Source organism: Littorina saxatilis, linkage group LG6 (genome assembly GCF_037325665.1).
Source record: "Littorina saxatilis isolate snail1 linkage group LG6, US_GU_Lsax_2.0, whole genome shotgun sequence".
NCBI lineage: Eukaryota > Metazoa > Mollusca > Gastropoda > Littorinimorpha > Littorinidae > Littorina > Littorina saxatilis.
Window position 1 is genome coordinate 936,436 of NC_090250.1, and position 27,997 is coordinate 964,432.

At 42.1% G+C, this 27,997-nt stretch overlaps 3 protein-coding genes across 3 annotated transcripts; 1 reads left to right on the plus strand and 2 right to left on the minus strand.

Annotated features, from left to right (window-relative positions):
- The first annotated feature begins 606 nt into the window (after positions 1-606).
- On the plus strand, positions 607-6,906 carry LOC138968257 (zinc finger protein 37-like). Its single transcript, XM_070340821.1, has 3 exons — positions 607-1,632; positions 3,016-3,095; positions 4,676-6,906. The coding sequence occupies exons 1-3, from the start codon at positions 1,065-1,067 to the stop codon at positions 6,746-6,748; spliced, it is 2,721 nt and encodes a 906-aa protein (XP_070196922.1). The 5' UTR covers positions 607-1,064; the 3' UTR covers positions 6,749-6,906.
- A 5,521-nt stretch (positions 6,907-12,427) lies between these two features.
- On the minus strand, positions 12,428-18,857 carry LOC138968265 (uncharacterized). Its single transcript, XM_070340829.1, has 4 exons — positions 18,565-18,857; positions 17,831-18,094; positions 16,594-16,811; positions 12,428-14,444 (listed from the first exon to the last, which is right to left on the minus strand). The coding sequence occupies exons 1-4, from the start codon at positions 18,851-18,853 to the stop codon at positions 14,079-14,081; spliced, it is 1,137 nt and encodes a 378-aa protein (XP_070196930.1). The 5' UTR covers positions 18,854-18,857; the 3' UTR covers positions 12,428-14,078.
- A 1,189-nt stretch (positions 18,858-20,046) lies between these two features.
- Positions 20,047-27,991, minus strand: LOC138968260 (G2/mitotic-specific cyclin-A-like). Its single transcript, XM_070340824.1, has 9 exons — positions 27,675-27,991; positions 26,594-26,837; positions 26,013-26,209; positions 25,326-25,549; positions 24,869-24,944; positions 24,104-24,232; positions 23,716-23,832; positions 23,212-23,345; positions 20,047-22,622 (listed from the first exon to the last, which is right to left on the minus strand). The coding sequence occupies exons 1-9, from the start codon at positions 27,837-27,839 to the stop codon at positions 22,568-22,570; spliced, it is 1,341 nt and encodes a 446-aa protein (XP_070196925.1). The 5' UTR covers positions 27,840-27,991; the 3' UTR covers positions 20,047-22,567.
- Between the last annotated feature and the right edge of the window lie 6 nt (positions 27,992-27,997).

A 27,997-nucleotide genomic window follows, 5' to 3' on the forward strand; every position in this document is an offset into this window, starting at 1 on the left:
GCTGCAGATCAGATATCTTCTTCTTCTCTCCGTTGGGACCGGGTTTATTTGATAGACGTAAGTTAGCTGGAATCGTTAAAGAGTGCACACTGCAGTGTTTACATTGAGATTGCACTGGCTGCTAGCAAAGTAGCATGCAACGCCTCCGAGAAGCCATGCACATCGGTATTTACAGTGTTGAAGAAGACAGTGTTCTTGAAATGTTACTGAAAGAGCTACAGTGGGGAGGGGGGGTAAAGCAAGTATACAGCATACATGTGCGAGTGCATGTGTGTGTGAGTGAGTGTGTGTATGTGATTGTGAGTGCGTGTATGTCTGTGTGTATACGTTCGTGTGTATGTGTGTGTTTGTGATTCTGTGTGTATGTGTGTGTGCGTGTGTGTGTATACATGTATACTGTGTTTGGGTATTAAAAGGGTTCCAATACTTCCATTGTAAATCAAAACTAGTGTTACTGTACAGCTAGTTTATTGCTTGCACCTTGTGGTTTCAGGCCACAGTCGTCCATGGCAGACCGGCTGGAAGAAGTCACACAAGTGACGACTGAAAAACGACAAACCACTGTGTAGATATTACCTCTATAGTATAAACGCTTAGATATTACCTCTAAACGCTTAGACACAGAGAAACATCCATGCCACACTATATATACATGTGCAAGTTCCATTATTGAAAAAGTAATGAAACTCCTTGTAGCTCTGGCTTGTGATCATCAGGCCTTGTAAAACACAGGAACACATGTATTTCATTTCATTTACAATGTACTTTACTTTATTTTCCCGGTTCTGGACAATTCGGGTCGCTTCCTCCCAGTGGAAAGCTAGCAGCAACAAGAGTCGCGCTACCCAGGTGTGTGTGCTTTGGTGTAATCAGCCACCTGCTCTTATTACAGAATGACCGAGATCTTTTATGTGCCACTGTGGTGATACGGGGGTGGGACATGGATACCGTCTGTGAGTCTGCACAGTCATAAAGTTGACCCGTGTCTATCCCGGCCTGGATTTCAAACCATGACCCTAGGATCACCTGTCCAGTGCTCTACCACCTGAGCTACCAGGGCCCCCATGGCATACTATGTGCAAGGTCCACTGAATGACAGTGCATCCATAATCAAAGCTGAGGCTGTTGATGTTGACAATGGTGAAAGTGGGGTCCCTGGTGGGGTCCCTGTTGGCATTCTCAACAACTCTGAGCCATGTGAAATGGACCGAGAGGATGTGATTGTGAAGGAAGAAACATTTGTGGCTGTAGACAATGTGGAATTTTCTTTGTCTCAGAGATCCTCTTTTATGAAGACAGAACCTCTTCGAGTAGAAACCTGTGCAACAAGCCTCATCAGAAGAGTGCTTGTGAATTCTGAACCGTTTCAAACTAACAGAGGAGGTTTGACTGACCCGAGATTGGACACTCTGGACGCTGGTTGTCATTTTGTTGTGCATCAAAATGTTGACGAAGTAATAGGAGCAGTGGCCGCAAGTTCAACAGATGCTGCAAAGAATGAGACATTGAACCAGCCTATGGATGCAGACACAGCCGTTAAGACCGAGCGACCAGACAGCGGTTATGAAGAACACAACAGCAACAACGTGCAAGATGGCAGCCTGTCGGTGGACAACCTTCCAGTTTTCTTTGGTAATACATTATGTCGTATTTATTGCAGAAGTAGATCATGTCCACCCCCTTCCTGTCCCATTCTCAGCCAGTTTTTCTTCTTGGTATAATGGACAAGAATACAGTTTCTCTTCTTGGTATAATGGACAAGAATACAGTTTCTCTTCTTAGTATAATGGACAAGAATACAGTTTCTCTTCTTGGTATAATGGACAAGAATACAGTTTCTCTTCTTGGTGTAATGGACAAGAATACAGTTTCTCTTCTTGGTGTAATGGACAAGAATACAGTTTATCTTCATGGTGTAATGGACAAGAATACAGTTTATCTTCTTGGTATAATGGACAAGAATACAGTTTCTCTTCTTGGTATAATGGACAAGAATACAGTTTCTCTTCTTGGTGTAATGGACAAGAATACAGTTTATCTTCATGGTGTAATGGACAAGAATACAGTTTATCTTCTTGGTACATGTATAATGGACAAGAATACAGTTTATCTTCTTGGTGTAATGGACAAGAATACAGTTTCCCTATACAGTGGAACCCCCCTTTTAAGACCTAAACAAATCTGAGAAAATGTGGGTCTTAAAAAGGAGGGAGTCTTAAAACGGGGGTAAATTAATACAGTGGTAATGAAGAGAAAATCTGAAAAAAAACAAAGTCTTGAAAAGGAGGGAGTCTTAAACTGGGGGGTCTTAAAAGGGCGGTTCCACTTATATATGTATGATCCACACGAATAGAGTTTCTCTATATTGAACAATCTTAGAGATGTAGTTGTGGTTCTAGGTCAACCTGCCTACAAAGAGCCTCTCAACATAGGAAGTTCTTGTTATCGCGTTGTGTAAGTGTAAGCACAGTATCCCTGTTCTTCTTGTTGTTGAAACAGCTTACTCCGTGTTAGAAGGTGATGTTGAAGCCCCGGGCAAATATAGTCTTTCATCAATACAATACTGCCCTTGTATGCATGCCGCAGCACAGATAAAAGATCATTTAGAGACAGGCGGGGTAAAAACTGTCATACACGTATAAACTCACTCGTGCAAAACATGAGTTTCCGCCCATGAACGAAGAATAACAAGAGAAGAGATTTATAGACACTCCATAGACAGTGGAGCCCCCCTTTTAAGACCTCTAAAAATCTTTAAAATGTAGGTCTTAAAAAGGAGGGAGTCTTAAAACGGGGGTAAATTAATACAGAGGTAATGAAGAGAAAATCTGAAAAAAACAAGGTCTTAAAAAGGGGAAGTCTTAAATTGGGGGGTCTTCCACTGTACTGCCCTTGTATGCACAACGCAAAACAGATGTCAGATTATTTAGACGCTCCATAGACTTAGTACCAGTGATATATATCTGAATTTCGCTGTTTTACAGCCTTTTCTTCATCAGTTTTTGTTTCCAACAGGGGGCTTGTGCCAACAGCAACATCAACCCATATCTGACCCACACCGCCCGGCCAGGGAGACTGCTACCTACAGTTACAAGGTAAGACTGGCTGAGGTGAACAAATTTACTCTGTAAAATTGTCATAGAGATAAAATATGTATAAGTTACAGCTCCGTCCATCCATGGTATCGCTGGATATTTTCTCCCTAGATTAACAGAGACAAAGAAGGGAAGTCATGCTGTATTATGCAATAGATGATGTGTCACCTGAAATTCCAGCCATGAGACAATAAAGGAATTAAAATTAAAAATTTAAAAAAACCAAAATGTCTTTGGGGATTTCTCCTCACAACTTAAACTGAAGGCGCAGGGGGAAACTGCTGGAGACAAGACTCATGATGATTATTCTTCTGGTATAAAACCTGCTGCAACTGTCAGCTTTTGCTGTTGAAATTGACATTATTCTCTTGGGTGCCGGGAGATTGGTTCCTGATAACTCTCGCGTACTCCATTACACATGTCGTGTGCATTTAGAGCTCTTACTTCCCTTTGGCTATCAGATCTCTAAACAGAGCTCTGCCTTATTTTGTTACATTTAGTCAAGTTTTGACTAAATGTTTTAACATAGAGGGGGGAATCGAGACGAGGGTCGTGGTGTATGTGTGTGTGTGTAGAGCGATTCAGACTAAACTACTGGGCCGATCTTTATGAAATTTGACATGAGAGTTCCTGGGTATGATATCCCCGGACGTTTTTTTCTTTTTTTCGATAAATACCTTTGATGACGTCATATCCGGCTTTTTGTAAAAGTTGAGGCGGCACTGTCACACCCTCATTTTTCAATTAAATTGATTGAAATTTTGGCAAAGCAATCTTCGACGAAGGCCGGGGTTTGGTATTGCATTTCAGCTTGGTGGCTTAAAAACTAATGAGTGAGTTTGGTCATTAAAAATCGGAAACTTCTAATTAAAATTATTTTTTTATTAAACGATCCAAAAACAATTTCATCTTATTCTTCGTCATTTTCTGATTCCAAAAACATATACTTATGTTATATTTGGATTAAAAACAAGCTCTGAAAATTAAAAATATAAAAATTATGATCAAAATTAAATTTTCGAAATCGTTTTAAAAACTATTTCATCTTATTCCTTGTCGGTTCCTGATTCCAAAAGCATATAGATATGATATGTTTGGATTAAAAACACGCTCAGAAAGTTAAAACGAAGAGAGGTACAGTAAAGCACAGCGCAATCGCTACCGCGCCAAACAGGCTCGTCACTTTCGCTGCCTTTTGCACTAGCGGCGGACTACGTTCAGTTTCATTCTGTGAGTTCCACAGCTTGACTAAATGTAGTAATTTCGCCTTACGCGACTTGTTTAAGATTGTCTTTAGTGTAATCTTTCAACCATCAGCACCTGGAAGACGTAGTCAGTCGTGTAAGGACACTGTCTGTTTTTCCTGAGAAACCAAGCTTCATTGTTCCTCTGATCATAACAATTTCTGATAAACAAAGGGAAGTAAGAACTCTAAAATCCACACCACATGTGTAAAAGAGTAAGTGAGAGTCGTTCGGAACCACTCTCCTGACACCTGAGAGAATAACAAGCGTTGAAATGAACAAGCGACTTTCATCCTCATTTCATTTCATTGTTTTAACATACAATTTCTGTGACAGGGGGAAAAGCAGAAGCAAGCTCCAAGTGCCAAAAGAGGGAGGACTGGGTTGAGGAAAAGGCGCGAGACCGAGCGAGGTGGAAGAACAGCAAACAGGAGGACTGGTTTGAAACGGAAGTATGCCGCTGGGCAGAGTGGACGAACAACACAAATTGCAGAAGAAGGAGAAGAGTTGCAGGGTCGTCTAGTCCGAGAACGAAAACATTCTGATGCAGAATCAAGACGAGACAGGAGACAAAGCCAAACACCAAAACACGAGCAAATTTGGAGAACAGTAGAGGCTGCGGCAAAAGGAGTAAGACGACAGAAACTGAAGGAAAAACAAAGACAAACTCAAGCAGATACAGCCAGAAGATGTCAAAACCCAAAACAGAGCGGAAATAAAGAGAGGCAAAGAAAGAAGAAAGGGGAGACCCCAGAACAGGAACAGGTTCGTAAAGCAGCAGAAGCTGCCGCAAAAAGAGAAAAACGGAAATACCTAACAGAAGAAAAAAGAAAGACTGAGGCTGAGAGAGCAAGAATACGGCGTCAAAATCAAACTGCAGATCAAAAAAAGGCACAAGCTGAAAGAGCAAGAATACGACGTCAACTTCACACTCCGGAACAGAAAGTGGCCATCGCCACGGCATCCAAAGTACGGCGCCAGAAACAAACCGCAGAACAAAAATTAGCGAAAGCTGAAGCAGCCAGGAAACGGCGTCGGAACCAGACGCCCGAAAAGAAGAAAGCTCTGGCGGCAGCAAAGAAGCGTCAGAGACAAAGACAAGCCCTGGAAGAGTCAGGAACAGACAAACCAAAGAGGAAAAGAAAGCCTAGACCAACGTCTGGGGAACGGTCAAAGAAATTTGTATGTGACTTGTGCGACGCGGTTTTCCTGAACTCCAAGTCGCTGACAACTCACAACTACATACATACTGGTGTCCATGTGCCAGCCCGAACATTTGAGTGCCATTTTTGTGGCGCTGGTTTCAGCGACCCGGTGTCTTGCAACGAACATCTTCAGGTCAGTCATCGAGAGAACTGTCCGTATCTGTGTCAGGTGTGTGGACAGGTGTTTTACCTGTCCGAGAGCTTCAAAATCCACATGCGACGACACAGTGGAGAAAGACCGTATACATGCCATGTTTGTGGAGCAAGCTTCACCATAGCAAGTTCACTGAAGAATCACGGGAGAATTCACACAGGGGAAAAACCGTACAAATGTTCTGTGTGTGACAAGTCGTTTAGATTTAGTAGTGCCCTGACCACACACATGAGGAGTCATACGAACGAGGCACCGTACTCGTGTCAAATCTGCAGGGTTAGATATAAATACGCAAGTGAGCTTAACAAACACAACAAGAGAGGTCATTTGAAAGGAGACGAGGATTCTCCCAATAACACAAAAATTCAGAAATCAAGGAAAGAAAGCTCTAAACGAGCACACAGTGACAAAGCGGTGTATGTTAAAAATTCTTCAAAAGAAATTTGTAATGAGCAACCGTACAGCGATAGAGCAGAATCTGGTCAAATATCCCCAGAAGAACGACTTGAGTCGGCTCACCGTGTCACAGTCCCTCAAGATAAAAAGTCGCCTAAAGATAGTTCTGAGCTGGCGTACAGTGTCAAAACAGAGACTGACCACAAATTACTTGACAAAAGATCGGAGTCTGCATACAGTAACAAAGAGGAATATGCCAATAAATCATTAGACGAAAGATCTGAATCTGCATACAGTAACAAAGATGAACATGACAATAAATCATTTGACGAGAGATCTGAATCGGCTTCGAATCGCGACAATGACCAAAACTCAACAGGAGAAATTTCTTTGTCATCATTTTGTGGCAAAGGTGAAGATAGCCAAAAGTCAGGCCAGGAAAGTTCTGAACCGTACAGTAACGAGGAGGAGGACTGCCAAAAGTCACCTGAGGATTATTTAGAGTCAGCACATAGCGACAAAGAGGACAAAGGCCTGACACCTTCCGAGCGCACATCCGAGTCAGAATACAGTGACCAAGGGGAAGACAGTCAGAAATCAACTGAGGAAAGTTCTGAACTAGAATACAGTGATAACAAAGAATATGAGATCTAAGAAACGAAGGGAGGTAAGCGCTCTAAATATAGACTACAACAGTAAGTGAGAGTTATTCGGAACCTGGCTCCTGAGAGAATAAGAAACATTGAACGACTTTCATCCTTAATTATATAATTATTTCCTTCCCCCTGCATGGAAGTTGTGATAAAACTGGCTCCTTGTCTTGAAATAAAAAAAAGATTTTTCTTTGAAAATATTTATCGTTCCATTTATTTACCCACTTAAAAATCTGATCATGAAGTATCTTCACCATTTAGTATTGCAGCTGATTCTCATGAACGTCTGCAACAATACAAATTGTAGCTCCATTTGAACACACACACACACACACACACACACACACACACACACACACACACACACACACACACACACAGACAGAGATAAATAAAACAGCTCATTTTTTCGGTTAAAGCGAATTAAGCATGATTTAATTCTATTCATTTGCTCTACATATATCACAAAAAGTTAGTACATGCATATACAATGGCAAGTTTAATTGAAAGTCAACAGATACTTTAAAATTAACAAAATAATTATCACATCTACAAAGTAGTTATCACATCTAAGAATGTGTTCCACTCATGAGTCTCTTGCTTTGTTAAACAAGTAGGCTGTAATTCTGTGATAAATACTTTACAACATAACTATAAGAAGCAGAATAAATGTGTGCATGCATACACAATTGAGGGCTACAAACAGGCAGAGTCCTTTCCGTGAAAACGGTTTGACTCAACGTCTCCGATCTGACCAGGCTTTTTAAATAGGATAAGACCAGCTCTCCCAGTACTAAAAGTCAAGGATAAGACCAGCTCTCCAAGTACTAAAAGTCAAGGATAAGACCAGCTCTCCCAGTACTAAAAGTCAAGGATAAGACCAGCTCTCCCAGTACTAAAAGTCAAGGATAAGACCAGCTCTCCAAGTACTAAAAGTCAAGGATAAGACCAGCTCTCCAAGTACTAAAAGTCAAGGATAAGACCAGCTCTCCCAGTACTAAAAGTCAAGGATAAGACCAGCTCTCCCAGTACTAAAAGTCAAGGATAAGACCAGCTCTCCCAGTACTAAAAGTCAAGGATAAGACCAGCTCTCCCAGTACTAAAAGTCAAGGATAAGACCAGCTCTCCCAGTACTAAAAGTCAAGAACCTAAACGCTCTCTGTGCTGTGTGAGAATTTTGTATGAATTAATTTAACAAAAAGCCACTGGTGTCTGTTCAGAAGTTAACTCATACAAAAATTCCCATTCTGCACTCACACACACACACACACACAGTCACATGACCCCTGGGTTCTGTAGACAAAAATTTAAAAAATGAGCAAACAAAAAACACACACTCCTTACAGTGTTACACTCCATCAGTTTTTGCATTCCCTGGTACATTATCTACATACATATGGTTTACCCCCACCCCACCGCCACCCCCCCCCCCCCCCCCCCCCCCTCCTCTGGGGCGGGGATATAGCTCAGTTGGTAGCGCGCTGGATTTGTATTCAGTTGGCCGCTGTCAGCGCGAGTTCGATCCCAGGTTCGGCGGAAATTTATTTCACAGAGTCAACTTTGTGTGCAGACTCTCTTCGGTGTCCGAACCACCCCCCGTGTATACTACATTGGGTGTGCACGTTAAAGATCCCACGATTGACAAAAGGGTCTTTCCTGGCAAAATTGCTTAGGCACAGTTAATAATTGTCTACCATACCCGTGTGACTTGGAATAAGGCCGTGAAAGGTAAATATGCGCCGACGTGGCTGCAATCTACTGGCCGTATAAAATTTCATCTCACACGGCATCACTGCAGAGCGCCTAGAACTGTACCCACGGAATATGCGCGATATAAGCTTCATTGATTGATTGATTGATTGTTTCTCCTGAGGATGCAAAATCACACAGGTTATATTTCCACAGTAGAGACAGCATTTAAAAAACTCACAAGCTTTGCTGATAGTTATCTTTAGATCTACAATCCACAAAAACCGTGTGTACAGTATAACAATTATTGCAGGGCCTCACATCCATGAGAGGTAGCATAGGACAAATGTCCTGGCCAATGTAAAAGTGATAGGACATTTGTCCTGAACAAAAACAAATCAATAGGACATTTTTTTCCCGTAACAAAACGTAAATATAATTAAACTTGACTAGTTTCTTGGCACGAGGGTAAAAGAACAAAAATACTTTTCTTGGCAATATAAATATAAAATAAATTACATCGAGTCAGTGCAGTGTTTCTGTCTCTGAACTTCAACTACTGTGCTGGTTCCTTTCTTTTGCTATTTAAAGAGTATTCGCTTCCTCGTGGATGTCCACTTTTCAACAACCTTCACCACCCACTGTGACTTGTGAATGTCATCCTTTGGCCCCTCCAGGTACACACGCATCAAGCTTGAGACGAAGTTACATATGATGTGGGGGTAAGGGAGGGGGTAGTGTCTTTCTTCGGCTCCGATGTTTGACTATCGTGATCGACATTCTCACCTGGGCGATCGGGCTCTAACTGCTCTGGGGCTGGAGGAAGCTCAGTTTCCGTGCTACTGACAGATGATGAGGGAAGGGACTTGAAGTGTAATTTCTTCTGTTCCTTTTCTGGGATCAGTCTTCGTTTAGGCGGCATGTTTGTTATTTTCGGGGAAAGCGCGAAGGGAGGCAACTCTCAACTGGCTTCGAGCATTCCGAGTTGCGAGCCTTGGAAACTCTTTGGTACTAGAGGCACAAAGTGTCTAATTTCGTCTGCTACACATCGCTTCGCAATACATCGATAAATTAGCATTCAAACTACTGTAAATTGAGAAGTACTGACGATGTCCGGATCAAATGATAGAATAATGGGACATTGACCACTTTGTGACAAAAACAATAGGACATTTGTCCTCCTGCATGAAAAATGTATAGGACATTTGAAAAAAATATCCTCATATGTCCGATGTCCGACGTGGATGTGAGGCAATAATATTGCGTGATTTCTTTAAAATACAAGATAAGATCTCATTTATATCACGAGGAAGATCATGGTACATGATAAATGCTGTAAAAAGAGAAACATTGTGCAAAACTACAGAATACGAAATCTGTTATTAGCCAGATTTCTCCAGGAATGTGTCTTAATGTTGCAGTTAAAAAGATACATGCTCATGCATAATGGTCAGATGAACAGTCAACAACAGCAACAATTAAAATACATCAATAAAGGTTTTGATCAATAATGTCACCGGAATAAATTGCATGGAAAATGAAAATAATAAAATGCCTCAAAAGACACCAGTGAATAAATCATAAAAATACCTCAAAAGACATGAGGCAATTATTATGCACATCTCTTTTTACATTTAGTCAAGTTTTGACTAAATGTTTTAACGTAGAGGGGGAATCGAGACGAGGGTCGTGGTGTATGTGCGTGCGTGCGTGTGTGTGTGTGTCTGTCTGTCTGTCTGTGTGTGTGTGTAGAGCGATTCAGACTAAACTACTGGACCGATCTTTATGAAATTTGACTTGAGAGTTCCTGGGTATGAAATCCCCAGACGTTTTTTTCATTTTTTTGATAAATGTCTTTTATGACATCATATCCGGCTTTTTGTAAAAGTTGAGGCGGCACTGTCACACCCTCATTTTTCAACCAAATTGGTTGAAATTTTGGTCAAATAATCTTCGACGAAGCCCGGACTTCGGTATTGCATTTCAGCTTGGTGGCTTAAAAATTAATTAATTAATCTGAAAATTGTAAAAAAAATAAAACGATCCAAATTTACGTTTATCTTATTCTCCATCATTTGCTGATTCCAAAAACATATAAATATGTTATATTTGGATTAAAAACAAGCTCTGAAAATTAAATATATAAAAATTATTATCAAAATTAAATTTTCAAAATCAATTTAAAAACACTTTCATCTTATTCCTTGTCGGTTCCTGATTCCAAAAACATATAGATATGATATGTTTGGATTAAAAACACGCTCAGAAAGTTAAAACAAAGAGAGGTACAGAAAAGCGTGCTATCCTTCTTAGCGCAACTACTACCCCGCTCTTCTTGTCAATTTCACTGCCTTTGCCATGAGCGGTCGACTGACGATGCTACGAGTATACGGTCTTGCTGAAAAATGGCATTGCGTTCAGTTTCATTCTGTGAGTTCGACAGCTACTTGACTAAATGTATTTTCGCCTTACGCGACTTGTTTTCTCTTGTTGTTGTTGACAAAATGAGATTTCAATGTAATATTCTAGAATGAAAAATGTTGAACAACATTCAAGAAAAAAAACCCACTTAATTTGTCCATGTTTCTTAGTTTTAAAAGTTCATGCTCCTGAAACACGCAAGAACCCCTTGCCCAGGTTTGTGGAAAGTACTAAAAATAGCCTGCACTGAGTTTTTCTGTACGCCGTCACAAATGATCAGCCAGAAACATTGCACATGAAAATTGTCAGAAAAATAATAACGCAGGAAATTTGGAATGCTTTTCCGGTCAAATGTTGTCTTGCGTGTGATGCCTAGCTAATTACACATGACCTAAACTGGAGTTCTGATTGGCTTTTCCTTATCAGGCAAGTGGGTCTCTAATTGGTTCTTAATTATCATATACCCCTCTAGGAAAAAACTAATTGCCCTGTGCCATCATAAAAGCTTTTGCGGAACAGCAAAATTTATAAATGTACATATATATATATATATGTTATGTTATGTTATGTTATGTTATCAGACTGGTACTTAGGCTGTTAAGCCTTTGTCTGATCTTTTGATCAGTTGCTATCCTAGCCTAACTTTGGGCTAGGTAACATACACGATCTTTTGACCGTGGCCTATTCTTCTTAGCGCAAGTACGTGAAACTGCCCAAAGAAAACAACAGTAAATAAATTATCAGTGTGATGCATGTACTGGCAAACTATGGCAAATAGAAAAAAATGGTGGAAAATACTCTGTCAGAGTTTTCAAGGGCTGTGGCAGAGTTGTCACCCTCCACCTGAGGCCGAGGCAAGCCAACATGGAGGCAATGAATCGGTGACCTCTATACATGTTTTTTTGGAGAGAAAAAAAAGCATCAGATTGAGGAGGCACTGCATAAATGAGAGTTTTGGCTTGAGATGATGCCTCCTTTAAAAATACAAATGCATATCGGTTGTCTTTATTCACTGGGATGCCACGCTAGCTTTGTTTCTTAGGCCGAGGTGCACGAAGTAAAATTTGGATGACACCGAACTGGGTGGAAACAAGTCGCGAGTCTGAGTGGTTGAAATGGCAACAAATCTTAATTTCAACCAATCCGATTGCCTAGCATCCATTCGGGTGGCATCCACTTTGGCTTCGTCAACTCAGCCCTGGCCAGTGCTACTGCGTTTTTGTCTTGGCATCCGGGGGCGCAATTCTACCATACCCCATAAAATTAAATAGACCCAACAGAGTTTTTCCCACCATAGTTTATTGCACTAAAGACCTATTTGAGGCAAAATCGCCTGTAACCTGTCCTTGTAACGAAGATTCCTCGTACATTTTACACAAATAGACAGATTTTCAGCAGATGTGGGGCATAAAGCTGTACTAAAACACTGGCTCGCAGATGAGGGTTAAAAGGCAAGGATGCAATATCTACAGTCACGGATCCATGGGCTTACTAAATTTGGGAAAAATAATGCATTACATTCAGCCAAACGGGTAAACAAAATTGGAAGAAAAAAACAGGACCAATAGAAGAGTTTGTTGAAAAAGTAGTTGACTTAGAGATGTGAGCTTTACTAAGCTTGGTGATTCCAGAATGACATCTACATTCCACATGATTCCACATAATGTCTAAAGCTTTGCTAAAATACTTGCTATCAGCTGAAATAGAAAATGCAAACATTGAAACATTTACAGTCATAAACCTACGGGCTTGCAGAAAACCGCCTCTATTTTGTAGAAAAGTTTGCACAATACTCAGCCTGGGCGGGGATGTAGCGCGCTGGATTTGTATCCAGTTGGCCGCTGTCTGCGTGAGTTCGTCCCCACGTTCGGCGAAAGATTTATTTCTCAGAGTCAACTTTGTGTGCAGACTCTCCTCGGTGTCCGAACACCCCTGTGTGTACACGCAAGCACAAGACCAAGTGCGCACGAAAAAGATCCTGTAATCCATGTCAGAGTTCGGTGGGTTATAGAAACACGAAAATACCCAGCATGCTTCCTACGAAAGCGGCGTATGGCTGCCTAAATGGCGGGGTAAAAACGGTCATACACGTAAAAGCCGTGGGAGTTTCAGCCCATGAACGAACAAACAAACATACTCAGCCCAATTTTTTTTTAATTCAAACAGTCAGCAAATTTGCAAGAGGTTCCTGAAAAAAGGAAACTTTTGAGCGTGATCTTTGCAAAGTTTGGCACAATACTGAACAACCCCAAAGCAGGTAAGACCTACTCAAGAGGTCTGTACTTTCAAGGGAGCCATTACTTCTAGGCAGCGATCACCGACTCCGGGAGATGCATGCATAGTATTTTTATTTATCCTACATACGTGAGAGAGACACTCGTGAGATAATAATCGTTCAAATTACACGTGTGTATATCATGTAAATGAGGTCATGTCAAGCAAGTCTGGCAGGGACTTATAGAAGAAAAAAATTGCGCTCGCTAATTACCCTCGATGAATTTTTAGAACTAACACGTCCGCCACACTTTCAGAGTGACGTTTCTTTACTTTGACGTAATAGATTGCACGAGGCTTTAGAAGAGATCAAGGTTCCAAAACAAGCGTCTCCAAGTTAGCTGCCTCGACTGCAGGACATTTTCAGTAAAATACACGTAAGAACAGTATGTAGAATACTACATGGCTTGCTGTTTCGTACCAGGTTTACACTCGTTGCTTTTTCAAATAGTGAACAGCTCGCTTTCACTCGCAGTTCAATATTTCTGTATCTGTATCTGTATCTGTCTGTTACGCTGCACTTGTAGAACAAGTCATCCAGATGTCTGGCATTGTTGCAGCGGAGTGGGGGGTGCGCAGCTAGTTCTTTATCGTCGTCTGGCTACTGCCAGCGCCGACTTGAAGCTCTCGGTCGATGCCGAGGTTACAGTTTCTTCATCTAATTGGTTCCAGGCCACTACAGTCTTTGGGAAAAACGAATGTCTGTATTGCTCAGTGTTACAGCTCGTGTAAATCTGGTACGACACAGCAAGCCATGTAGTATTCTCTATGTTTCTATAACCCACTGAACTCTGACATGGATAACAGGATCTTTCCTCGCACACTTAATTGGTCTTGTGCTTGCGTGTACACACGACGGGTGTTAGTTCACTAGCAGGTCTGCACATAAATTGACCTGGAAAATCGGAAAAATCTAAACCCGCCAGGCGCAGCCGGGATTCGAAAACTCAACCTTCCGTGGTGGTTGTCTTATCCGCTTGGCCACTGCACCCGTCAAGAGGTCTCTGAAAGAAGAGGAGACTTTTGAGTATGACCTTCCCAAAGCTGGGCTGTAACACAGAGTGACACTCCACCACACAGGCAAGCTCCCACCCCCGGCTCCCCATGTCACGGATCACCGGCATCCAGTCATGTGTTGACTGAATCCCAAGGCCTGCCTTGACTGCCTTGAGGGGCACCAGTTGTTCCACCATGGTGCCTTCATACAGCGGGCTGGAATCCTCCGCTTTGGATTTCGGCTTCTCAAAGATCCACAGCGCGTTGGTCTCAATGGCTCCACACAAACGTCTGCGGAGTTTGGGTGGTGTCCGCATCTGTTGGCACGTAATCACAGAGATCTCTTTAGACACTGAAAATAATCTCAGCTTTATTTTGACTTCACCTTTTTTTTTAAAATTATTACCGTACTTTCGGGACTATAAGGCGGTTCCTTATATAGGGCGCAACCCCCACTTTTGAGGTAAAATTGAGAAAAAACATCACATTAGGTGTTTCCAGTCTATAAGCCACACATCAAAGGAAGAATACAGAGTGGAAATATGTGTGCTCTGTGTGTGCCGGGAGATCAAAGGCAGGTCCATTGTGATAGCTGGGTGGCCTTGTTTATAGACACTGACCTTCCCAGGGGTCAATGACCCAGTTTTAGCTATGAGAGGTAGTTCCCCTGTCATATCTGAGGAAACACTTGCTGCACCGGGGTCAGTGACCGAGTTTAACCTATGGGGCGTCTCTTTGATCTTTGCTGTCTTGAGAGGAAACTTGGCCAGGGTAGTACCTAGTAGCTGAAACATGCATTATCACAAGTTGTTTGACTGGTACTCAGGCGGTCTCTTTGATGTCTGAGATGAAACTTGGCCTGGGATTTCTATTTTAACAACACATAGGGCGCTTTCGCAGGGGTCAAGATTGAGAAAAAAGTTGCAAAATACGGTATACGTTATTTGTATTTTTGGGAAAAATATGACATTTTACACAGATCGAGACAGTCAGTGTTCCTCCGTGACCGCGCCAAAAATACAAATAACAGTTATGTATCATTGATTTAAGTTAGAAATCCTTTATCTCTTATGATTGAACGCACACAAACATGCACTATTTTTAAGTCAGGGCTAGCTGTCTAAATAATGGAAATTTTTCTTCGGCACACCCTGTCTGCCTGTAAACGATTATAACAACAATTGTATAGGACGACACACATAAAACATAAAACATAAAAGGGATACAATCAAATATGACATTGCACTATGTAAATTTACCCTCTCATATCACAGGAGTTGGGTTTCACAGCCGAGTAATCACATTACAAATATTTCCCACACACCTTCACATGTACACATTGTTTGTTTTTTCCCAGCCGACCAGCCTCTACGTGATGCGAGAAGAATTTAAAATGGTGACTGCAGAAGGCAGGAATGACTTTTTAAGCTGTTTTTTGCGTGCCAAAGGGACCTTATAACGTTTACCTGAAGGGAGAATTTCGAAACAGGGGTTGAGAGGATGGATCGGATCATGGACAATTTTGAGAGCTTTCCGCTTAATGGCAGCTTCGTAGAGACTGGTCAGCTGTCGTTGGGGTTGCCCAACAAGCTTGCTAGCCATCGCAACAATGCAGTGGAGTTTAGCTTTGTTTTTAACATTTGTGGTACCATACCATGTCACAATGTTAAAAGTATGCTTTCAATCAAACTGCGATACACAAGTTCCATAACACTTTGATTGACATTAAAATATTTAAGCTTCCTGAGAAGAAAAAGTCGCTGCTGAGCTTTCTTATAAACAGCATGAACATGATCACTAAAAGTCAGCTTATTGTCACTTGAAACCCCAAGATATTTGAAGGTTTCCACAAGTTCAACTTCCTTGTCGCTTATTCTCACTTTTTGGGGACCACAATTATCACTCTTTCCTCCAAAAATCATTTCTTTTGTTTTGCCTACATTCAACTGCAAGAAACTGGACTTGAACCATTCATTCAGAAGATCAACTTGGGTAAAATACTTTGACAAAGTAATTATGAGCTTTACTTGGACTCAGACGTCACATGGCTCTAAGAAGAAAATTCCAATGTTCATTCAGTACATAAAGTATTAACTTGATATGACTGTCAGGCAAGACACACTGACCAAATTTTGCGAGAGCCACAAACTGTACTTGTAAAACTAAAGAGATACTGGTTTGGAAAACGGCAAGCAGAATCACTGAAGTCGAAAGGGAAAGAGTAAGAAAAGGCTGATGTGGAAGACTGTATGTGCATGTTTAGTAATAGGTCCTACGTAACTCATATAATTCAGATTCTTAGTGAGAGTTGTTCCCCTTATAGCGCCTCTAGGGTTAGAACTAACAAGCTATTAACCCAGCATGCTTTTTGCACTTCTGTTATTGCGTCATGCCAACGAACATGTGCCATTCTTTAGTTGCTGACTGGAAATTAAAAAAACTCTGTCGCAAGTACTCGTACAGTACCTGTTCAACCATGGGATAGTCGATGTAGATGTCAATGAGCCTCCAGCCTTGGCTGAGGTGGGAGTTGAACGTGGCCATCCAGTCGCACGCGATTTTGGGAAAGAAGATGACAAATGGGCCGCTGAACTCTATGCGCACGGGCACCAGGGCGATGTTGTACATGTAGCTCTCGCTCGGCACAGGGCACGGCACCTCAAAGAACATGTCCACAGCATTGTCTGCACATATAACAAATCCTGTACGCATGTGCACAAAGATCAACATACATGCACACGAACAGTGTGACACACAGTGACAGACAGTTGCACACACTCACAGAGACAAAAAGTGATACAGGGACACACACACACACACAAACACACACACACCACACACACACACACACACTCACACACACACAGAGGGGTGGGGGCTGCGGAAAGAGAGGGCCCAAAGAAGGAGAAAGTTTATTCATGTTGCAGGAATCAGCTTCACAAAATGTCAGGTATATGAACTTAACTGTCAGCCTTCCGATGTCTGAATGTAAGGTATCACGTGATCAAAAATGTCAAAACACACACGCACACACACACACACAATCCTTATACAACTTCTGATGGAGAGCATAGCTGGTACGTATTACATTCAGGTGAAAAAATGTAGAGAGGCAGGTAAAAGCATACCAAATCCTATCCTCTCTCATAAAAAAACCCATGCCTACCATCTTTGAATTCAAAATGTAACAGTCCATTCCTACACTATACAATCAAATATCTACAGATATGACCATATTCAGCACACAGACTTCTACTGCATTCAAACTGTAGACTGGCCATGTATAACTAAGCATGCAGACAACTTGGATACATGTATGATAGTGTTAGCCAGTTAGTGTCACTTGAGTAAAGGGTATTAAAAATAAAATAAAAATAAAAATAAATATCTTTGCAAAACATGTGTGGTGTGTGTGGTGTGTGTGTGTGTGTGTGTGTGTGTGTGTGTGTGTGAACGTGTGTGGTGTGTGTGTGGTGTGTGTGTGTGTGTGTGTGTGTGTGAACATTATTGATCATTGGGACATTGGAAGGCTGATAGTTACATACACCTGAATTGCTCTGAAGCTGGTTCCCCAAACATAAATAAACGTTCTCGTTCGTTTAGCTTTCCCTCTCCGCACTCCCCCCATGACATCCTTCCCTTTCACCCCCTCCTCAATATGACAAATTCCAAGATATTGGGGGGAGAAAAAAAAAGTACTCACGTGGGCTGTAACCACAGGTCAGTTGTCTGGTTGTCTGAGTCCTGCAATGGCCTGTCACTGTAGCACAGACCAGACGTTCGCCGTTTTGCGTATTCCTTGCGATGCAGTCCACTAGGGTGTTAGTGTTAACCACACGCTTGGTCTCAAGGGTGAACGCTCCTCCGAAGTTAACCAGCGTCTGAAACCAGCTCCTGTCCACGCGGAGCTGCCACGAGATGGGGTCTCCGTACCGCTCTCCCAGGTTAGGGTTCATGCGGAAGTAACCTTCACAATAATAATAACAATAATAATAAGAGTATTTATATTGCGCAAATCTTAACATAGTTCTAAGCACCTAAAACATAAAAAAATAAATAAAAATTAGACAATTACAAAGTAATGTACATGATGAACATTTAAAAAAATCAATTACTCTCCATTACAATAACAATCGTTGCATATGCATTTGAAGGGGGAAACAAAGATCTACAAATGAACGAAAACACAATCACGTAATAGTTATTATACTGAGGATATTTCAATGATGCAAAGTTCCAATCGCCTCACAAAATACATACACAAATAAACAATTCTGTACACAATGTAAATTCAAATATATATCAAAGTAAACTATAACAATTTACAAACGATCAATTTTACAAGTCAGATACACAAACATATGAACTCAAGTATGCGTGCACACACACACACACACACACACACACACACACACACACACACATACACACACACACCTTGAAAGATGACCCTCAAGCCCTGGCTGAAATAGTGGCAGCTGATGTCTCCCGGGGCCCGGCCGAAGTAAAGCATGCGGTAGCGCTTGCTGTACTGCTCGCCCAGCATGGCGTACAGCTCGTCACACTCCATAGTCACATTGACCTTTGGGCGGCACAAGCTCTCACTGGAATGTTCCAGGACCACCTGGGACCCCACCAGGTAATAGTCCACGTTAGAGCCGGCGTCCGACATCTGCGCTGGCTCCGGGGGCGGTTCCCATTCCAGTGTACTGCTTCGGACCCCCATACTGACCGCTGAGGATCAAAGATGCTTGTTGTACAGTGGATTCATACCCCCCAACGTCTCTTTTAGAACGCCCCAATTAAAGACTCCCTCCCTTTTAAGATTACTTAACTTAATGAAGTGTCGGTCTCTAGCAAAATGTATACATTACTCAATTAGATGAAGACATTGGTTTTCTGAGGTAAATTGCACATAAATACGTTGATCCTGATTTTTCATGAATAAAAGCAGTTATACCCGTCTTATTTTTCCTTCTTACTTTTTGTAAATATATCTTAATAATGTAGCGATCTTTGCAGGCCGAAAGAATATGAAGCAGAATAATAGCAATGTTTTCCTTCGGATGTCTCAAATCGGTTTTCTATCATAAGCAGTCAAGTTTTGTCCTAATTTTGATGCGGTTCTGTGTGTTTGTGAGCGTGTGTGTGTGTGTATGCCGTCTGTATGCATCGGTATGCGTATGCACGTGTGTGTGTCTGTGTGGATGCATGCATGTGCGTGTGCGCATGCTTTGTTATCCTTTCCTCTTCCACGCGATTAAGTTGCCATTAGAATCTCACCAGAAACAGAAGAAAACTTACCTTGTCGTAGTTTATTTTCTATCCAAGGGAAATCACTCTTGCTGCACATTTTTGAGTCTGTGGTACCGGATACTACCGAAAGCCAATGTTTTCGTTTGTCGCTTCGGACAACAAATACGGAACGAGTATTGCCAAGCTGACGCATTGAAATTAGGGAGGATTCTTTTCCTTTGTTTTTTTCTGTTTATACTTCATGTGAAAGGACAAGATGATTTCGAGACAATGCAGTAAACAAAATGCGTGTATGCTGATGTTAGCTATAAAGCACTTTCCCAGCCTTCCTGCAAAGACTTCTGAGTTTTATCCTGTGTAAATCAAATCAGGCCTGGGAATGAGTAAAAGTGGTTTGGGCATACTGACGGGAAAATGTTGTGTTTTAAGCGTTTTGAAGGGCACATGGAGGCTCTTTTTCTTTTCACAATTAGAAAAGGACTTTGTCGTATTTACGACAAAAAGCGTATCGATCCCAGGCCCGAATAGTGAAAATCTGGTATCAGGAGTTGGTATACATATGCGCATACGCATCTGAGAACGACCAATATTGTTTTCCCAGTCACTCGGCTTTACATTCATTCAGCTCATACTGCATCACATCACATACACAGACACAGACAGTAAAGTTATTATCTTTATTAAGATTCTCAGACTGTTTAAAAGCTTCATTCAGTACAAATCAGTCACACTTTCTACGCAAATAAAAATCTGTAAGCATTTGACTTTCAATGATTTGATAAGAGGCTCCACAACAGCAAGAAACATTACCACTTGGTGCAAGACTGTTCAGACACATTGAAACAAATATGACAACACTTCACATGAAATATATTAGAGCACATGGTGATAAAACAGGGAATGAACAATCACAGATTACTACAATTCCCAGAAAATCAAACGACTTTCACAGCGAAACCATTTTGCAATCATAAGTTACAAACCTGACACGCAAAACTTGTTTTACACTGAATTAGTAAATGTTTGCACAAAGGCCAAGGTATTGTAAATGCAGCATCAGAGCAATGGTCGGATATGAAGATAACGGAAGTGCGAAGGTCTACGTGTTGTAGTTGTTCATATTTACATCAGGCTGTACACATTTACATAATGGTTGTAACAACCAGTCAAGAGATGAAGACAGACAAGAGGAGAAGCGGCAACAGAAATAGCCAAAGCAACAGACAGCTGACAGACGAGTCGAGGGGGAGACAGAAAAGGTTTTGAAATGATACACATGTTCAGATGGACAGACAAGGCAGAGAATGGCAGTGCGCAAACATTTTCATCACATTTTGTTCTGCTAACTAGAAAAAAGTTTAAGGGTTTTGGCTGGTTGCAATACTGCACCTTTTTTCACATACCCAGGCAACAACAAACTGACTGCAGTTAATATAGAGATCACTGCTATTAAGCAGACGAGTCGAGGGGGAGACAGAAAAGGTTTTGAAATGATACACATGTTCAGATGGACAGACAAGGCAGAGAATGGCAGTGCGCAAACATTTTCATCACATTTTGTTCTGCTAACTAGAAAAAAGTTTAAGGGCTTTGGCTGGTTGCAATACTGCACCTTTTTTCACATACCCAGGCAACAACAAACTGACTGCAGTTAATATAGAGATCACTGCTATTAAGCAGACGAGTCGAGGGGGAGACAGAAAAGGTTTTGAAATGATACACATGTTCAGATGGACAGACAAGGCAGAGAATGGCAGTGCGCAAACATTTTCATCACATTTTGTTCTGCTAACTAGAAAAAAGTTTAAGGGTTTTGGCTGGTTGCAATACTGCACCTTTTTTCACATACCCAGGCAACAACAAACTGACTGCAGTTAATATAGAGATCACTGCTATTAAGCAGACGGGGAAGACAGAAGAAACGTCTTACCACAAAGACTAACAACACAGTTTACAAAGTACATCATAGAAATGAGAAAGAAAAGACAGAAAGAACCGAGGCGTGGAAGACAGATCAGCAGCAACGAAGAAACATGAGGCGGTAGGCTAGCATCAGTAGACTAACAAGTTTGAACATGGCCATTTGAGATAGGATTCATGATCGTTATAGTTTTTTTTTATAAGTTTCTTCACTCATCCCATCATTCTGCCAAAACAAAACTTTCACACACATTTAAATTCAATGTTTCACATTTGTTAATCAAATGGTGTTAAAATTCCTTTCTACATCCCACTTGAAATGATTCTAGTATAAAAAGGACAGATAAAAATTTATCTTGTAGAATATTTTGATCCTTTTTAAAATGGCATATAAAACCACCAGTTTACTTCTCAGAAAAACAGCGTTAAAAGCACAGCAAGTTAAAAGAAAGCCAGTAGGCTCGGAGGGAATTAAAAACCATTCATCGATTTATCCTGATCCTAAACAGTAACAGCTCCCTATGAAAAGCATTCACTCATCCCTCCCGCTCACAAACCGGGTACCTCACATTAAAATCGTGATACAGCATGCCCAAACTCACAACTGTAAAGCATGCTAACACAAAGTAAGAATCACAATATTGCACAAACGTCAGTGCCAAATGAAAGTGAAGGCAACTCTCATGCAATCGTTTCCAAGCTAACACGGATTTATGCAGCATAGAAGGCAGGACAGCGACAGGCCTGTGGAATAGTTTGCTTTCATCAGTCTACCCCAGCGAGTCCTTTTGCCAGTGCACTACTGCTCGAGGTCACGTTACAGCAGACTGACAAACTAGGGTGGTTAGACCACCCTGTCACGCCTTCACTTGGAATGGTAAATGCACGGAGGGAACGCCAGCCTTGCACCTGGCAGCGATGGCATCTTGAAGAGGAGGCTCATCATCAAAGTAACCTCCTGGCGGTGATGGTAGTGGGAAATGAAGGGGGGGGAGGCCGATTAGTTTAGATGGCAAGCAAGCACTGCAGTATGTCCACCTGCCGATCAGCAATGTTGAGCACCAGGTTTTGGCAGCCCACCATGAGTGAAATGATGAGCCATAATGTACAGGGAGCAGCAACAGTAGACATCTGGGCTTGCTTGCCATCCAGTCGTTGCGCGTTCCCCCGCCCCCATCATGTGGGTTGTGGGGTGGGGGAAGATAGGGACGATGTGCCGCATGGGAGGTGAGTATGAGCTGCCGTCTTGGTCGGCCACAGGTCCTTACATCAGGGGCATCAGCAAAGACTGGGCAGGGATATCCGCAACTCGGTCAAACCTGCAACCGTTCAGTGAGGCTGTTAGTCTAGGCCTGATAAGCTCACCCATTCCATACCAGAGAACATAAGCCCTTGCTAAAACTTGGCAGAATGGTTGATAGCTATGTCTGATTAGCTCATCCATCCTAAACAGATGCCCTTGGTACTTACAGGCTTTCAAATCTAACAGGCAGCTTGTTATTTTCAGTACATTTGTCATGCTATGTTTGGACTAGTATGCCTTGTCTGCACCCTGCGACGTCCCAAATCCTACTTCTCTGTTATTGCTACTTGTGAGAGCACAACTCAATAGTTTTTGTTCTAAATATGAAAGAAGATTACTGCCTACAAATCCTTTCTCAATCTTTGCTCACCACCTTCCAACTGCCCATGTACGATTCTGCACTAAAAACTTTCGGTCAAAACAATGACTAATCATTGCTTCACAAAAATATCCTGAAACCAGACAAAAAAAAAGAAAGAGCGCTGCCAAAATTTAGCCCCCTAATGTTCTTATTGTGACATGCATCCCTTCCACATGATTATATCTGGACCGGAGTATGCCATAGAATCACCCCCTATAAATCACGTGCACAAAATGTAACTTACTTGGTCTGACGGTACTTTTCGCGGACGGCCTGCTGGGGGTGTTCGGGTGCGTCGCGGTGAAGGTCGTACAACATGCGCACGCAGGGAGCCAGCTGCTTCAGGGAGTAGCGGGACGTCGTCTCACACTGGGAAGACTAATAGCAAAATGGGGACTTTCAGTAGATATTTCTCTACTATCCAAAAACAATCCCTCAGTACTGGTAAAACAGTGAGAAGACTGTCAGTGTAAGTCGTGGTCACACCAAATTTTCCTACTGCTAATAGCAACCCCACTACTACAAGCAGAACAAAATGAGAACATATAAAGCGTTTACTGCCAGAAAAACTCAGGTAGGACATTTCTCTACATCCAATAACAAACTTTACGATGGTAGAACACAGTGAGGAGACTGAATTTGAAAAACGCAAATACAGGTTAGGTCAAATTTTCCTAGCATCCAATACAACTCCTTTGACTACTAGAAAGTAGAAACACACGAGTTTGAGCAGCATGGGAAGACTTACCCAGCAGTCCTGTACATTGAGGGTGTAGTTGGCAACACAGAGGGCGCTAGCGGCCACCAGACTGGATGGGAACACCAGGTACTTCTCGTAGTCCACCAGAACAAGCTCACAGATGTACTGCAAAAGCAAAGTGGGTTTCGATTATACACAGCATTCAGGAAGAACAAAAATGAGCAATATTCAGAACGTCTCCTTTCCCTGCAATGGTCATTCAACGACTAAGCTGAACCATGAACATAGACTTACATAGACTGCAGTGTCTACCTGCTTAGTCTGAGCAGTTGCGCAATGAGAGACACTGAAATTATTTACGGTGCTTTAGTGTAAGTGTACAAGCTTCTTTCCCCTAAACACAGACCACCCCTGAAGATCTCTTGGGTCAACCCACCATGGCCATATGCTTGACATCGTCCTCTGCCCGAACATGACGCAGCAGTCGCTCAACGAACCAGTTGACAGTGGGTGTGGCAACGTCGAAGTTGAGAACTTTCAGGATGAGGTGCTCCATGCGCAGGATCTGAGGAAGCAAGGGCAAACAGTTATTAACAGTCCAAAAGTGTTCACAAGGTAAGCCATCAACACTGAATGAAATTGGAGCAACTGCGTTGGAAGTAATTATTTTCGACCTAGGCCAAAATGTCCTGCCCTATCAGCCTCTGATACTGGGAACAACTCTGCCTTTACAAAGAACTGAACATGACAATACCGACAGTTATCATTCACACCTAAAGACATTGTTCAAAGCACATATGTGAACAACATTTCAGCAGTTTCAGACTTACATTCAGAGATGTCGTTAGGCATCGGACATAGACGATTTAGAGGCTCAAATGTCCGATTCACATAGCCGCATGGCGGTCAGATGTCTTATCGTTTTGAACTAAGCGATGGCATTGTCCGATAAGAACTCCATTCCTTCGGACAGCGCGATATTCGTTAATGTTCCTTTCAAGATACATATTTGCAAAAAGCTACCAAGCACTCTCGCATACAGGTGCACTGAAGTTGTGCAGTGCGGATCTTGCGTTTGGGTGACACCCGTCTGCAGCACATTAAAGTTATGAATTTGTAGCAACATCCCTGTTACACTGTGACAAAGTACACTTTCTGTGAAAGAAGCACTTTTTGATTGTCTTTTCCCCTTACTACACACCTGTTTCTTCTGGTACGTGTCATCAGTGATGTAGACAAACTCATTGACATCTGGTGGGTAGATCTCCTCGTACTTTCTGTAACAGCACAAACATACAAAATGTACATCAAATACACCAACTAAACATACAACAAATAGGCCCAGTTCCCCTGTTATCTAAATTTGTTACACTCCCCTTGTGCAAACACGACTGCACCAAAGGATCAAGTTGTAGCATAACTGGACAAACAACTCTACCTTCATCTTCTCCACTTCAAGTAAACTACTACTCTTTTTATCATCTGGAACTAGCATGTTCATACAGGTCTGTGCTGCACAGCACAGCGCATACAAACTAAAATGCAGAAAAGTCTAACTCTAAGCGTCTGCGTGCCAGTCGCAAACACAAGTACCATTCGGTTTGGTAACGAGCAACGCTTAAGTAAATACACGAAGCAACAAACAAAAGAAAACTCACGAAGCAAGGAACATAGCGGAGGCTCCAACCAGCTGAAGCTTTGAGCGCAGCACAGACATGTGAGAGAGGAAGCGGTCGATGTAGTTGACAGCAAGGAAGAGGGTCTCACGCTGCAGTTTGTACTCCTCAGCCACCTCCACCAGCCAGTCCACCAGGATAGATCTCATCCCCATGGTCACATCTTGCTGGCGACGCATGAAACCAGGCCTGGGGCGGTTCTTGTGCTGCGAAAGTAAATACCACACAGGTCAGAATAAACTCTGTAGTAGTACACCGACACCTGGTACAGCATAGTCCTGATTATCCTCTCGGACGCGATGTCACATATTGAAAAAAACGAACGAATATTTCACATTCAGGATAGTGAAAGGCACATGGGGCTAAATTGGGTTATTCCCCTTGGTACAAACCCCAAACCCTGTTTCAAGTACAAACGGCATTGACCATTCACTGATGCAGAGATAAAGGGAGGCAAACTCCCATTTCCTGTATAGCCAGGTAAGATGCATCCTCAAGCTCAATGAATCACTTTCTTTCAGTCTGTTCTGTCACCGACTTCCAAGGGGCGTCTAGAGACAGCCAAATGAAGCATCTTTGTCTTTTTGCTGTTCAGTAACTATCCAGTGCATATTACTTTGCTTATCACACCCTTCCTCAGTTCCAGTATTTTTTAAACATTCAGCTTACCTCTACTGTGAGGAGGTAGCTGTAGATATCCTCAGAGTACTCTGGAACATCCTCGATGACGGATTCTCTGTCGTCAGAGCTCAGGGTGTAGGTCGCGCTGCACAGCTGATCCTGCTGGGCCATCACACACTCGTTCTCGTCACTGTCGTCCTCAATCTCCTCTTCCACTCCAGACATATCCAGGAAATAGGAAGAGCCTGCAAATAAACAGTGGCACCATTTACAATTTTGTATATTTACATCACAATTTTGTATCAATAGCAATACTTGCTCTTATCATCAATAGTAAGCACTAAACAGCAATGGGCACTCTTAAAATAATGCAAAGATTATTTGAGCAAATGTTTACAGTACTGGACAAACTGGAGTTAAAAATACAGCCAACTAGTTGCTTCAGTCATCCTTCCTCACAGAAAACAGTACATAAATAAATAAAGACCACGTTGAGCAGAGCTGAAGCACGCCAGTAATTTGCATAAATTTGTAAGTGAATGCAAAAACACTTCCCAAACATGCCAAGCCAGCTTTCATCATATCTTCTGGGACAAAAGCTGAAATCACACTGAACACGAAATCCTTACCTCCTGGCACCCTGGACTGAGGCTGGGGGATAGTAGGTAGGCGCATGACGGCATCACTCAGCGACGGCATCCTGTTCTCCGCGTCATCCTCAACCATATCCTCCATGTGTGAAAGCACTGGTGCCTTGTGCAGCTGAGTGTCGGCATCCACAAAGATGCTGAACGTCTGCTGACTGGACTTGCCGAAAGCTTTTTGTGCCACTCCAGCATTCTCGTCTCCCACCTTGACCACATCATGCGCAGACTGTGTGAAAAAAGCCGACAAGTATAAAGCTTGCTGCTAGTGTGATTCAACTACAATAATAACGTTTCTGACTGGCTACTTGACATTGGTTCAGCCACAATCTTTGCTCCTAATCCTAACATTACCAAGGAATCTTGCTATTTTACTTTTCTAATTCTACTGTTGGATCTTAAATGAACTGCCTAACTTGTCACTGAAATCATTATGAATGCAATGTGAGTTTTGCATTCATTTTTTTTTTTATCAAATTTAAATGAACTCAATGTGACCTTACAAGCTCATATAAAGGCATATCATTTTCAATCTAAAAATGTGACTGTGGCTACTTTGTGCACGAATTCCTGCAGGCTACAAAAAACAATATTGTCAAATCTCATACATTTGTTTTTTTGTTCGCATACTATTTCTGTGAGACTGTTTGTTTGGGCATTGGAGCTGAAAAGCATTTACCGGCTTGCACAAAGCAAGTTTAGTAAGATCGCTCAGCTAGAGTTACGGCCCGTCGCCTTTGAACATGAGGCAACATTGCAACGGTCGAACCAACGCTGCAATGTTCAAGTGCAAACCCTACTTGTTTAGATTCTGCTTCGATAGCAAACAACAGAGAAACGCTGCATGGTGCATGACGTTTCATTAGTTACATAATTTCAAAGCGTTTGAGTACTTATTTTATGAATACAGAACACACAAACAAAGAATTTCGAACGGTTCAGTCGGTCAAGGATGTCCCGTGTTTCGCGTCGTGCTGATGCTTACAATATTCGAAAGTTTAATAAAACTTGACTCAAAATACTGGCAAACTAGGCAAACAAAACTCAGGACATGAATAGTAGTCACCTTTGCTGCCCGTGAGGGTTGTTTCCGCACATTGTTGGTAATACTCCCAAGCACAGTCCTTTTTTGGCCTCTGGTTTCTCTAGTAGCCATCTTCGCCTGTCTCGACTGATTTTCTTTCACTAATGCCTTTGCTCTCCCGGTAAGGTCTCTGGTGGTTGAAGCCATTGCTTATTAAAGTGTAAGTGAGATACAGTCTTCAAACACGTTTTTGCGTGCCTTGATACGAAGAGACAGCAGCACGCTTTCGAGTTTGACTGAAGGTAAAGAACGTTAGGGTCTGCGCATCGTTTTATCACATCGACAGCTGAGCTTGAATATTGCGG

Excerpts from the sequence above, each read along its gene's own strand:
- LOC138968260 (XM_070340824.1), bottom strand. The coding sequence starts at position 27,839 with ATGGCTTCAACCACCAGAGACCTTACCGGGAGAGCAAAGGCATTAGTG. Across the intron at positions 26,838-27,674 it reads AACCCTCACGGGCAGCAAAG|TCTGCGCATGATGTGGTCAA; the intron begins GTGACTACTATT and ends TTTTTCACACAG. Across the intron at positions 24,945-25,325 it reads TCCGCTATGTTCCTTGCTTC|AAAGTACGAGGAGATCTACC; the intron begins GTGAGTTTTCTT and ends GTGCTGTTACAG.
- LOC138968265 (XM_070340829.1), bottom strand. The coding sequence starts at position 18,853 with ATGGGGGTCCGAAGCAGTACACTGGAATGGGAACCGCCCCCGGAGCCA. Across the intron at positions 16,812-17,830 it reads GACCTGTGGTTACAGCCCAC|ACAATGCTGTGGACATGTTC; the intron begins GTGAGTACTTTT and ends TTATATGTGCAG. Across the intron at positions 14,445-16,593 it reads ACTATCCCATGGTTGAACAG|ATGCGGACACCACCCAAACT; the intron begins GTACTGTACGAG and ends ACGTGCCAACAG.
- LOC138968257 (XM_070340821.1), top strand. The coding sequence starts at position 1,065 with ATGGCATACTATGTGCAAGGTCCACTGAATGACAGTGCATCCATAATC. Across the intron at positions 1,633-3,015 it reads CAACCTTCCAGTTTTCTTTG|GGGGCTTGTGCCAACAGCAA; the intron begins GTAATACATTAT and ends TGTTTCCAACAG. Across the intron at positions 3,096-4,675 it reads CTGCTACCTACAGTTACAAG|GGGGAAAAGCAGAAGCAAGC; the intron begins GTAAGACTGGCT and ends TTTCTGTGACAG.